This window comes from Odontomachus brunneus, unplaced genomic scaffold, assembly GCF_010583005.1.
Source record: "Odontomachus brunneus isolate Ranch 3 - 2012 unplaced genomic scaffold, Obru_v1 Obru_scaffold_186, whole genome shotgun sequence".
NCBI classification, from domain to species: domain Eukaryota; kingdom Metazoa; phylum Arthropoda; class Insecta; order Hymenoptera; family Formicidae; genus Odontomachus; species Odontomachus brunneus.
The window spans coordinates 623538-636639 of record NW_022639636.1 but is presented as its reverse complement, the minus strand read 5'-3'; the positions used below and the strand labels follow the sequence as shown (position 1 = coordinate 636639).

Below are 13102 nucleotides of genomic sequence, written 5' to 3'. Positions count from 1 at the left end.
TTAACTCGAAAAGTACTTAACGAAAAAATACTTAAGTATAGTGTTTTGGAAAGCTCTCGAGATAAGCTACAAGAATATACAATAAAAAATGGGGGTATCCATTTAAAAACATCATTGTGACCTTGACCTGATCTTTATGACGCAACTCAAGGTCAAACTGCTAATATCATAAAATAGATCTTTTTAAACCCTACAACTTTTGTATTTAACATTTTTTTATACAACGCTTTGTTTTCGAGATATTCAGGTGTTCCGGTACATAATATTCACCCTATATATATATATATATATATATATATATATATATATATAAATTGTAATAAATAAATACTTTTTCGTTATTATATAATAAATATATTGTTCTTATTAGGTACCAATTAATTAAAAATGAAAAAAGAAATGCCAATAAAACATTGTTTTTTTCACTTCATATATTGCTTTCACACCCACACATACATATATACATATATGTGTTATCTGGAAATAATAAACTTATTTTTATTATTCTGTTTCTACTTATATGTTTCTACTTATATGATAGACAAAATATTATCATACATATATAGAAAATCATACATGATCCTCTATGTCCCGTGCTTGGGGTACAGAGAACCATTTTTCTTTCCAACAATTTTAATGTTTAAAATAAAATCTCTTGCAGTTATTAAACTAACGCCTTGTCTGCGTATGTATAACCTTTGTAGGTATATGCTGAGCAACTTTGGGCCATTTCCTATAACTGGTAAATTTTTCATTAACCTTAGAATGTTAAGTGGTCCTCTGTGCACCGCTCTCCCCTACTCTACTGAGTGAAATTAATTTTTGTCACAAATCTTACGATGACCATCGTAAAATAAAATAAAAAAAGATTTCAAATATGATAATGTTTCGCAATATCATGCTCATTTAAAATTAAAATGTATAAATAATTTTAATATGTCTCAACTTCCCGAAAAAAAATCGTACAAATTCGTTTTTTTTTTAAATTGCAAGAGAAAATCTATACTTGACGATGATCATCATGAAATTTACGAAAAAATTTTGTCCACCCCGTAGGATACATGAAATTATGCAATTTTTTGGAAATGCGAAACATATTTACTTTTGAAAATACTGCGGAATGGGAAGAGAATAAATGTAGGATTGTTCCTAGCTATAAGGGTCGATCCCATGAGTACGCAAGAATTGATCTCGCGATCGATCTTCGGCGGAAGGAACAGGGCAAGAAAACGGAGACGTGAACACTATCATACGAGTTTATTTAACGAAAGACAATCGTGTCTAACAAAAAGCTCTCGACGCCTCTAGCTCTTGATTGAGACTGCCTTTCCCCCCAATTCTCTCTCATAGTCGCTCGCACGGCCCTCTCTTGCCTCTCGGTAGTACCTCCCGGTCCTAAGCTAGGGAACGCGATTCCTACATTCGGCCATCCCTGCTTTCCCTTCGGTCCCCGTAAGGATATTTGGCATAGAGCTTCATATAGTCGGCGGCTGATGTTGTAATCTCCGGCCCTTCGTCTCCACCGATTTTAGTTACCTCATAGCGGTCGTTACCTTTTACAAGAGATACTCGGTAAGGCCCTAAATATTTTCGCTTTATCTTCGAACCTGGGGCGAACTGAGTACGCCGGATCGCTACCAAGTCTCTCTTCCTATACACAACAGCTTTTTTTCGCCGCTTATTATAATAACGCTTGTTTTCGGTTTGAACTTTTAAAATATTTTGCTTCGCTGCGTTTCGCAGTCGATCACGTTCCTTATTAAAGGACTGAACATATTCTTGTTCTATTAAGAAACATATTTGTACTTCTTCGCGGTGCTTCATTTTTACCGAAGAGGGCTTCAAATGGGCTCATACCCACGCTTCTCTGATAAGTGCTATTGATACATAGTTGCAGCTTGGCTACCTGTCGGTACCACTGACTGGGGTTATCTAAAGACATTTTCGTTAATACAGCGATAATGATCCTATTGATGCGCTCTACTTGGCCATTACCGCGTGGCATACCGGTAGTTATGGAGATGTGTTCAATATTTTCTTCGGTACAATAGTCCCTAAAACTAGAGGATGTAAACGCTGCTCCCTTATCGGTTATGACGCGTTGCGGGCTACCGAAAACCGGCTGCATCTTAAATAACTTATCTATCACCTCCTTAGCGTTCGTAGTCTTAGTGGAGTAGATCCACACGAATTTCGAAAACCCGTCCACCATCACCAATAGATACTTGTATGACTTCGAGGTGCTGATCATGGGCCCTAAATGATCGAGGTGGTACGTACTTAAAGGTGTGTCGCCTTTAGAGATCGGCTTCAACTCGCCCTCTTGTTTGCCTTTCTTTTTCTCAATCAATATACACGGAATACAGCATTCGATAAAATCTTCCACCTTTTCTTTCAATTGCGGAATATAATACTCGCTTTGGATAATCTCTACTACCTTTTTAACACCAAAATGCCCGTTTTCGTGTGCTTTCCGGATAATGTCGTGGTGCACGTTTGAAGGTAGAACGACAACGACCTTGTTATCCATTTTTTTCATTAATACTCCATTTTCTATCACGTAGTCTTCATACGGTTTCTTAACCAATAAATGTTTAATGACGCGTAGTCGTTCTTCCTTATCCTGTTCGCTTCGGATCATCGCTAAAACCGTATCTTCGACCATCATGACGGGGAATCTGCTGAGCGCGTCTACGTGCCTCATACGCTCCTCGGCGCGATGTTCGATTTCATATTCGAACTCTTCGAGGGCTAGCGCCCATTTGGCGATCTTAGGTGGTAGATTATCCTTACGCAGCGTCCTCTGGAACGCTTGACAATCGGTCACGATCTTAAATCTGATGCCGAACAAGTAAACGCGAAACTTTTGTACCGCTCGGATTATCGCCAAGATCTCGAGTTCGTAGGAGCACCATTTCTTTTCGGACTCTGTCGTTTTACAACTCATATAATAAACAGGATGAAAATCCCTTTCGCAGGCTTTTCTTTGGAGAAGTGCCGCCCCATAATCTTGCTTACTGGCATCTGTATGTAGCTCCGTAATTGCCGATGGGTCAAATATTCTGAGAACTGGATCTTTCGACAACACGTCCTTTAACCTATTAAACGCTAAACATTCAGTCGCCCCGAAACTGAAGTGGTGCCCCTCCTTCATCTCATACAATGGGTACGCTATTTTCGAATAGTCTTTATCAAACTTCCGGAAATATCCCGTGAGTCCTAAGAAACTCTGTAGCTGTCTCAGCGATTTCGGCTCGGGAAAATTCTGAACGGCCCGAATTTTGATCGGTGAAGGTCTGACGCAGCCGTCCTCGATAACGTGACTTAAAAATTCAACTCGTCTTTGCAAAAACTTACATTTTTTTCCAATTGATACTAAGACCGTTGGCCGCTGCGACGGCTAAAGTCTCTGCTAGATTTCGAAACACATCTTCTTCATCGAGGCCTGGAATAATTAAATCGTCCATATATGTAAAAACTATCGCCTTTTGAATTAGAGGTTGGAATACTTCATTGATGAATCTCAAAAAGCTAGTCGGACTGTTGCATAGTCCAAAAGGTGTCTTCGTGAACTCATATTGGCCACTCGGCGTGACAAAAGCAGTATACTTTCGGCTTCCTTCTTCCACCGGCACGTGGAAAAATCCGTTCCTTAGATCTATTACTGAAAACACTCGAAAGTTCACAAGCGCGTCTATCTTATCTTCTACTAACAGCATCGGGTACTTATCACGAATAATTTTTCTATTTAATAATCGGTAGTCTACGCACACTCGACTCGAACCGTCCTTTTTACGCACGATAACCGCGGGACTAGCGTATTCGTTCTTACTTGGTCTAATAATGTCCTCGTCCAACCACTCACGTATTTGATCGTTCAAAATGTCTCTCTCCTTCAAGGCGAGTCTGCGAGGGCAAAGGTTGACCGGTATCTCGTCCTTCAAGATGATTTTGGTTTCTATCGACGTCGTCACGGCCTTCTGCGGAGTGTATTCCCCAACTAGTGTTTCAACTCGGCTTCTCTAAGGTTCTGTAAGGTGACTTCGATTTCATCGATGGCGGTGCAGTCCATAACTGCCAAATCCTCGAACAGCGTCCCGTCCGATTGACTTCCGTCGACAACTGACACTTCTTGAACCCCGACGGCGCTTCCCTTGGCCGCCGATCTCTTAACGTTTATACGCCCCTTCCGTATGGTAACTTCGACTTCTTTGAGGAAATTACGCCCCAGGATTAGTTCTACGACCGTGGCTTCCGTAAGAACTACGTATACTTCGACTACGTAGGCGTCGCCCTCGATCGACATCTTCAGGAAGAAAGTATCGCTTGGTCTCGTGACCGTGTTTCCTAATCAGATAAAAATTTGCGTTGTGCAGCTCAATTTGGGTCTACTTATTTTCTCGTACACGTCGTTCCGCATCAAACTGACGTCACTTCCCGTATCGACTAGAGTACGACATTTCAGCCCTGCAATGTCAACAAGGATAAATTTGTCGTCGACGCTACTTACGCAGTTCACCGTAGACACCTGCGTCTCTGGCTGTCTCACTTGGGGGTATTTAGATGCGACATGCCTGTAATTGTTGCATTTGAAGCACTTAGGTCCCTTGTCGGCGTTGGTACAACTTTTGACATCATGTTCGATGGAACCACAATTGAAGCAGTGCTTCTTGGGCTGCGTATTGTCCGACTTTGTTCGCGTATTTTTAAAATTGTCCCTTGCGTTGTCTCTAACGCGGTCTTTCTTCGTGGTCGTCTTCTTTTGCTGTGTCTTTTCCTTAATGTGATCGTATACTTCGAGACATTTCTTCAATTCACGTAATGTCCCGGCGCCATACAGCATCGTCTTGTTGCACTCGTCATCTTGTATCCCGTCTATTATATATTGAATCAAAGCGTCTTCTTCAACATAACCTTACTCGGCTATTCCTTGCATCGCGTAAATATATTGCCTGCTGCTTTCATTTGGCTGTCGTTTCCGCTTGTACAACTGACTATGCACCGTGGCGCTATTTAACTTAACCTTAAATTCTCTCCTTAGTCGGTGTTTCAGGACACTCCATGAGGTAATGCCTTTTTCAAAGGACAGGAATTGCTTTGCCGATCCTCTCAACATGCGCTTGCTGTACACTAACTTTTGCAGGTCGCTCCATTCGAGCAAAGTGCCCATGTTTTCAAACTCGGCGATCCAATTGTCGATGGGTAACTTATCATCGCCCGAAAAGTACGACAGACTGCCCTCTACGTCCTGGATCGTGAAGCTGCGCTGTTGGGGACTAGTCCGATTTCGTACCTCGTCTATCCGCTCGATGGGGGCATCTATGCCCAAGGGGAGCGGTGCACTTGGACACGGTGCATTTGAACACAGCCAATCACAGCACCGGATGATTAGAGACATTTGTAGGGGCCCTTGGAACAACGACTTGTGATTGGACTGTGTCCAATTGCCCCGTGTCCAACTGATATACATCCATGCCCAAGACTCCGCCGTCATTGTAGTGGCTCACCCTAGAGGACGATCGCGCTTTCTCACGTTTCACTGGCTGGCGCTGCTCCTCCGTGGCGTCCGATTCGTCGCGGTCACTCTGCCGCTTCCTGTTGGTGGACCTCTTCTTCTGCACGCCTTGTTTCCCTAGGGCGATTCGTCTTTCTTGTTCGCTTCGATCCTCCTCATCACTCGCCGCTCCGTCGTCTGTTGCTTCCTCGTCGCTCGTCACTTCCTCGTCGCTCGTAACCTCCTCGTCGCTCGTAACTTCCTCGTCGTCGCCGGCATTGCAGTCCGCTTCTATGCCGGCAAGGCGTTTCCGGTCATGAGCGCTCTGTAATCTCATCTTCAATTGAGTCTTATTACCCGTAGTCCACAGATTGAGCGCGCGCAATGCATCTTTTAATTCGGTGATTTTCATCTCATCGACGGTTCGCTCGGCCGCTTTCCTCGGCCCTTTTCGCGTCTTATACGACGTCTGCGGTTTAGCTGTCGCGCCATCTTGCACTTCGACATCTTAGTCGCCGACACGGTCGTCCTGCGCACGAACTTCGGCCATCTTGGTAACTTCTGTTTTCCAACTTACAACGTTTTATCCGCTGCTCGACTTTTCTCCTTTGTCTTGCGCGGAATTAGTGCCAGATCGAGCTTTTGTATCGCGGCACCACTGATCAGTCACGTCGCTACTTTTTCCACGTCGCCTCGCGATGTCTGCACTGATTCGCCGATCACGGCTGAGCCCCCAACTGTAGGATTGTCCCTAGCTATAAGGGTCGATCCCACGAGTACGCAAGAATTGATCTCGCGATCGATCTTCGGCGGAAGGAACAGGGCAAGAAAACGGAGACGTGAACACTATCGTACGAGTTTACTTAACAAAAGACAATCGTGTCTAACAAAAAGCTCTCGACGCCTCTAGCTCTTAATTGAGACTGCCTTTCCCCCCAATTCTCTCTCATGGTCGCTCGCACGGCCCTCTCTTGCCGCTCGGTAGTACCTCCCGGCCCTGAGCTAGGGAACGCGATTCCTACATAAATTACAGACTTCACTCTTTAAAATAAAAAAAGGGATTCCAAATACGATAATGTTTCGCGGTATTATATTCATTTAAAATTGTATAAAATTTCGACATGAACTTCTATTCCATGATTCTATTGACGAGTGTATAATAGTTGTGAGCATATAATTGTTTGCTTATCACATCAAGTAACATCTATTAATAAAATTGTGCCTTCAACCTTTGTGGGTAAATATACATAAAATGATATTTTAACCTAAAAACTTGTTACTCGTCAGTTAAACAATTTTGCAGGCAAGACAATCGAGATAGTACAGAGGATTCAAAAAGAATTCAGTTGTATGTTATATTCTGAGCTCATTTTTAGATGCAAACAGAATTCTTTTTACTGAACTGAACTTTGAACAATTCTTTTTGCATCTGAAAATGAACTCAGAATTGGTGACGTATTTATAATATACAATAACATTTTTTGATTTTTTTGTAATTCTCTGTGCTATTTGGGAGAACACGAAGAAAAAGAGCAAAATAGAACACTAAATGACTTGTTTAACCTTAAGATGAAATTTATTCAAAGTTTATTAAGAATTTATTCAAATTTATTCAAATTTAATTGACAAATAAAATAAATAGCTAGGAAAAAAATGTGAATATATAATTGTATTAAATTATAATCATTTATAATTACATATGATTCATATTTGAAATTTATTTATACCCAGAGTAACGTCAAATAATTTTTAATAATTTTTTAATAATGTCTTTATCATTAGTAAGACGTTTTTAAATGTCAATTTGCTACCTAAATATATGGCTTGCCAAGACTGTGATAAGCAAAAATATTCTTAGGTTACATTATACTTCTTGGCATATTGTATAGACAACACAAAAAGGCAGTTATGCGAAGAAATTAAGTCGTTTCCAGAACGTATTCTCCAAAAAAATAGAAAAGACTACTGTGCAAGAATAAATAATATGCTAAGAAGATGGACACAAAATTATATGGTATGACTAAAAAATCTTTGCAAATATCAGCATTTAAATTAGCTGGAAAAAACAGTATTGAGCATCTATTAATTTTTGTTAGTACTATTTATTGCTTTTTAGGTACGTATTTAAGTATCAATAAAAATATGATCTTTTTTATATTACAATCAATTATAAGACTTTTATTTCCATCTTTCCCGCAGCTTTTGGACAAGTCAAAAATTGATACCACTTTTCTTTTGTTATTTTTCCATAAGAAAATGTAAGAAATATATTTTTTCCTGTACTAACTTTTAAGAAAATAGTCTAAACTATATGCCATCGTTTTTGAAAAATAATTTTATTTTAACCATGTTTATATAGAAAAAGAAACAAAACTATGCGATTTAATAATTTTTAATTAGTAATCATGTTAGTAGCACTCGGTCCTATTTTTCATTTAAGTGGAAAATACGACCAATATATGCGAATATGTATGAGTATTTTTTAGCAGATTGCTCGTTTTTAATACTTTTTTTTCAGTTAGTGAGTGACATCATGTAAATACGTTTCTCTTTTACTCAGTTTCGTTTTAATACAGATCTACACTGAAACGAAAGTAAATAAAAGAGAAACGTATTAACGCACTTTCACCAGTTGAAAAAAAAGTGTTAAAAAGGAGGAATCTGCTCAAAAATACTCATGCATACTCGCATATACTCGTTATAATTTTTCACTGGATACACTGCATGTGCTTCAGAGTGCAAGAAACGACCATAAAAATTAAGAAATGGGTAGAAAATGGGCTAAAAACGAGTCAAAAGTGGGTCACATGAGGATAAAAACGGTGAAATATTTTTGTAAAGGTATCTAGCGTCCATATAATAAACTTGTCTAGCGCTTTCCTTCTTTTTCTCTCTTTTGTGAGCACGTTGTATGTTAAAATTTGATTACTTATACAATATTGTATCAATATTAATCACATTGTGATTGTTGTCACATCCTTTGAAACATTTATTGACAAATATGTCATTACATTTTTGAACACTATAAAAGTATATTGTACACTATAAAAATATAATCCACCTAGATATTGTTACAGTGCATTGGCATCGTCCATTGGACCGTCTGACACGCGATCGAATCCACGCGAATCTCACGAATAAATGAATCGACACAAAATATGAAATGCCAGTTATTTTTTTGTTATTTAGACAAAATAATACTTCATTATACTTTCCTCAATCTATTTTCATTAATAATTATTTTTCACCGAACTTTTTTAAATTTATACTAAAATCTTACTGAAATATTAATGAAATTATAATGAAATTCTAATTGGATCAATTGTGAATGCTTTTCAAAATATTTCAGCAAAAGTTTATATTTTCTATAAATTATATCCATTAGAGCTTATATTTCAATTAAGATCTTGCGGAAATCTCATACGAGTTTTCAGTTACCATCTCACATGAGATTTCAATTGAGTTCTCAATTGAGATCTCCACTAAATTTTTTCAGTAGGTCATATAGACGCGATCGACATCGCGGATAAAGCCCAATTGTCCATAGATATAATTAGACACTATAAATAACTCTAATTTAATCTAAACTAACCCTAACCTAACTCTAATTAACCAAACAATTTAATTGGTGATGTCCGACTGAGTCTATGAGCAATCAATACACTCCCAACTTCACGGGGCTTGCCTCGGAGTGCTTATTCCTATTCGCGGAGTGTTGTTTGAATAATGTGTTCTGATTGATACATGCAGCTCAGCTATTGCTGTAAGCAGCGCGCCAAATTTAGAGCGCTTGTGAGCGGCTCTTTTATCGCAACACTCGTTGTCACTTGAAAAGTTTGCCTATATTTTCTATTATATGTTTGATTTTTCGAATATATATGAATCAGTTGATAGAATCGGGGTTGGTAACGCCGTCTGTATCTAAAAAATTAATATAGCTACTGACCAGCTTGAAAATTATTATAACTAGAAAGTAAATTTGACCAAAACCTAGCTACATTCCGTTTAGCGTTTATGGTGTCATCTATATTGAGAAAAGTAAGATAGCTACTAGCCAGCCTGGAGGTTATGAGAACTAGACAGCAAAACTGACCGGAATCTAGCTAGATTTCGCCTAGCCCCTGTCCTAATAAATTATATAAGAAAACTGGACAGCGGCTAGGACCAAACCAGTTTTTATTTGACGAATTTCCACACAGGACTGAGTAAGAATATGTAGTCAGTCACGAGCTAGTGACTGACTAAAAAACTTATTTAGTTATTCCTATCTAGCTTAAAATCTGCTCTACTAAATACATTTTTGCTTGGATATATGTAGTTGGAAGTACTCTCTATCAGATAATATCATATTTTTATTGAAATTGTTTCTATGTTTAAAGCAAAAAATGTTTTTTTTAAACGCTCAAAAATGGAATTCAAAGAAAATGGGTGCCAAAAACGACATACCTATTAAAAATTATATAACATGTTACATATGTGATAATATTTGATAATAAATAGTTTATTAATGCGTTTAATGATTGAATAATATTTATTTATTTAAAATATAATGTTACAAAAGGGAAATATAATCAAATAAAAACATATCTTTGGCATTTCCATCTTTTTCATTTCTCACATATTATATATATGTCATATTTTTAAACAAAATTAAACTTTAAAATAAACACATATTACAGTACAATAGGAGGTTAGAATCAGTTATTATGTTAGTCACAGAGTATCGTACCTAATTGCATCCTAATCAGGAAAAAAAATTTTTAAATTGCTTACAAAATTTTTTTAAATCATTTGGAAAACATTTTTAAAAGCATTTTTAAAAACATTAAAAATAATGGAATAAGTACCCTTTTTTAAATTAAAAAAACGTTAATTTTAATGTTAAAAATAATTGTTTTTTTAACAATATAAAAACATTTAAAAATCATTTTCTTCAAATGTTAAAAAAATGTTTTTATAACGTAAAAAAAACATTATTTTAAACATTACAATAACATTTTTGTAATGAAAAAAAGGACATTCCATTATTTTAACGTTTTTAAAAACGTTTCAAAATCATTTTTTTCATATGTTAAAAAAATCTTTTCATAACATTAAAAAAACATTATTTTAAACATTAAAATAAACGTTGTTGAAATGCAAAAGGGGACTTATTTATTCTTATTGTTTCACAAAAAAACTAATTCCTAATTTTCTCATGTCTTATAACTGCTAGAAACCGAAGGTTGTCAAACACACTCTAAAGCCCATGTCACATTACGGTTTGGAAATTGAGAATTGCGGACTGAAGATTAGATTTCGATGAATAAATGCACTTTGGTTTTGGCCTGCTTGGCTCCAATTGTCAAGTTCCAATCTTCAATTCGCAAATCCTCTATATCCAATCCGTAGGATGGACACGGACTTAAAATTTTTACAAATTCTCCCTCGATAATTTCGAATCCGTATGCCAGTTCACCCATCCATCCTGACTGCGTTACTTAACCTGACGATTGAGCGGCATGCGGTGATTCTAATGACTCCAACGATATTCTTACAATTTATGCTTATAAAATGTATATTTACAGTGTTCACAGTATATTATAATGTCCCGGGTAGGATTTTATCGGGGCATGCCCCAAGTCCGTAAAGGGCCTAGATAGGTATGCTCTAAAATAGCCTTGGCACTGTTGGGCCTAGAAAGGGTATACAAAGGCAAATTCTGAGTAGAATTTCTTTAACAGACCTTGAATAGGTACTATTGGGAGTGCTCCTAACTAGGCTTACCACTGTTGCGTCTAGAAAGGATCTACAAAGACAAATTCCGAGTAGAATTTCCTAAACAAGCCCTAAATAGGCACTGTTGAGATTCCTCTAACAAGGCCTACCACTGTTGTGTCTAGAAAGGGCCTATAAAAGCAAATTTTGAGTTAGATTTTCTAAACAGACCATGAATAAGCGTTGTTGGGGATGTCCTTAATAAGTCCTGCCATTGTTAGGTCTACATATGACCAAGCAAAAGGATTTCTAAAGGAAAATTCGTAAGTAGGCCCAAAATAGGCACATATATGAATGTCTGTAGACATCAACACAACAAGACATGTACTTATATAATTCAGTCAGGGTCTTATCCAATTTTTGAAATATTTAAAGTCTTACAGAATTTTAATTTACAGTTTTAGACAGAAGTAAAATTCACAATTTATTAATTTATTAATTCACTTCATAAGTTTGAAGTAAAACTAAAATACCTATGATTTTGGTTCTCAAAAATATAGTCTTCCAAATAAGGCGTGTTCCACATAGGGTTCCACACAGCAAACTTTCCGCAAGATAACTTGGAAATTATATTGAAATATAACATTGAAATAATTTAGAAATATTTGTGAAACATTTTATCAAAATATTTTTCACTAAAATATTTCAGAAATCGCTTATAATAAGTGTTGATTTATATATTTATATATAAATTTAACTAATTTAATGAAGGAGATTCCTAAATCTTAGGAAAGTGGATTCTTAATAAAGTGGATTTCTCCTTCTTTTAATTGTACTTCTTTATAATTACTCAAAGTTTTATAGTCTTTCATGACTTTATTTATTTAATAACAATCAACAATAAAAAAAATTTTATTATAAAAATTTAAAAATAATGAAATGGAAGTGCGGAATTTTGTAGATCTCACTTCATTAGCTAAGGGCTAAATTAACAATAAAAGTATGAAAAATATAATTTTTATTAAAATTATATCATTTTATTAAGTTATATTATTAAAAAATTATATTACTATGTTAATCACAACACATATGGACAAAATATAAAACGCTTATATCGATTGAACAAGTGGCGTAGTGTCTAAAGCAACAGATTCATAATCCAGAGGTGCCTCAGGCAGGGTTCAGGTTCGAGTCAGTGTCAGTGAGAATTTTTAAGTGTGATGTAGCATTGGAATCAAGTAATCTAAAATTTTTAAATGAGATCAGCAAGCGCTGTGACCTTTACGAATAGTTTCTATTAGAAAATAGTAGTACATATTCATACATAAAAGAATATTCTTTTCTATTTAGGTATGTCTAGATAAGGCCTACATAGGCATGCCAGAATAAGATCTCGTCAGATTTACAAATCGGACCCTGACTTACAAAAGCATTACATCTCTGTACAAGACCTATTCGGGCTTGCCTGAATGGCGCCTAGACAGAAATGGGGAAAATCTATCTAGGGCCTTTACAACCCTTTTTTAAATTCCTACCCGGAGTACCTAGCAAATACACGCGTTGATTCGCCTATCTATTTTATTTAATATCTCTAAAGTTTATGTAGTTATTTGCAAAATAACTTCGACTATTCCTTCCAGTTTAATGTTTTTCATGCATTTTTTTTGTTATCGATACAGCTTGCGTCAGATTCTATATAATAGAAAATATTATGAAATAAAAAATATTCAGGGTTTGCGCAAAATTGCTTAAAGACATTTCAATTTTACATATAAATAATAAGAAAAATATATATGATTATGATATATTGTAACATTATATATATATATATATATATATATATATATTAATATAATAAAATTTAATAATAATTAATTTCATTATTATTATTATATAATAACAAATTTTTCT

The 13102-nt window shown here is 36.3% G+C and overlaps 1 protein-coding gene across 1 annotated transcript in view; it reads right to left on the bottom strand.

Annotated features, from left to right (window-relative positions):
- Positions 1–13102, bottom strand: part of LOC116851671 — a 67176-nt gene that overhangs the window by 3876 nt on the left and 50198 nt on the right. Inside the window, exons 4-11 of the mRNA XM_032831322.1 lie at positions 5534–5974; positions 4996–5319; positions 4435–4875; positions 4014–4347; positions 3358–3906; positions 3019–3296; positions 1831–2928; positions 1421–1553 (exon numbers count right to left, since the gene is read on the bottom strand). Of these exons, the coding sequence (XP_032687213.1) occupies positions 1421–1553; positions 1831–2928; positions 3019–3296; positions 3358–3906; positions 4014–4347; positions 4435–4875; positions 4996–5319; positions 5534–5974 (3598 nt within the window). The remainder of the gene's footprint in view (positions 1–1420; positions 1554–1830; positions 2929–3018; positions 3297–3357; positions 3907–4013; positions 4348–4434; positions 4876–4995; positions 5320–5533; positions 5975–13102) is intronic.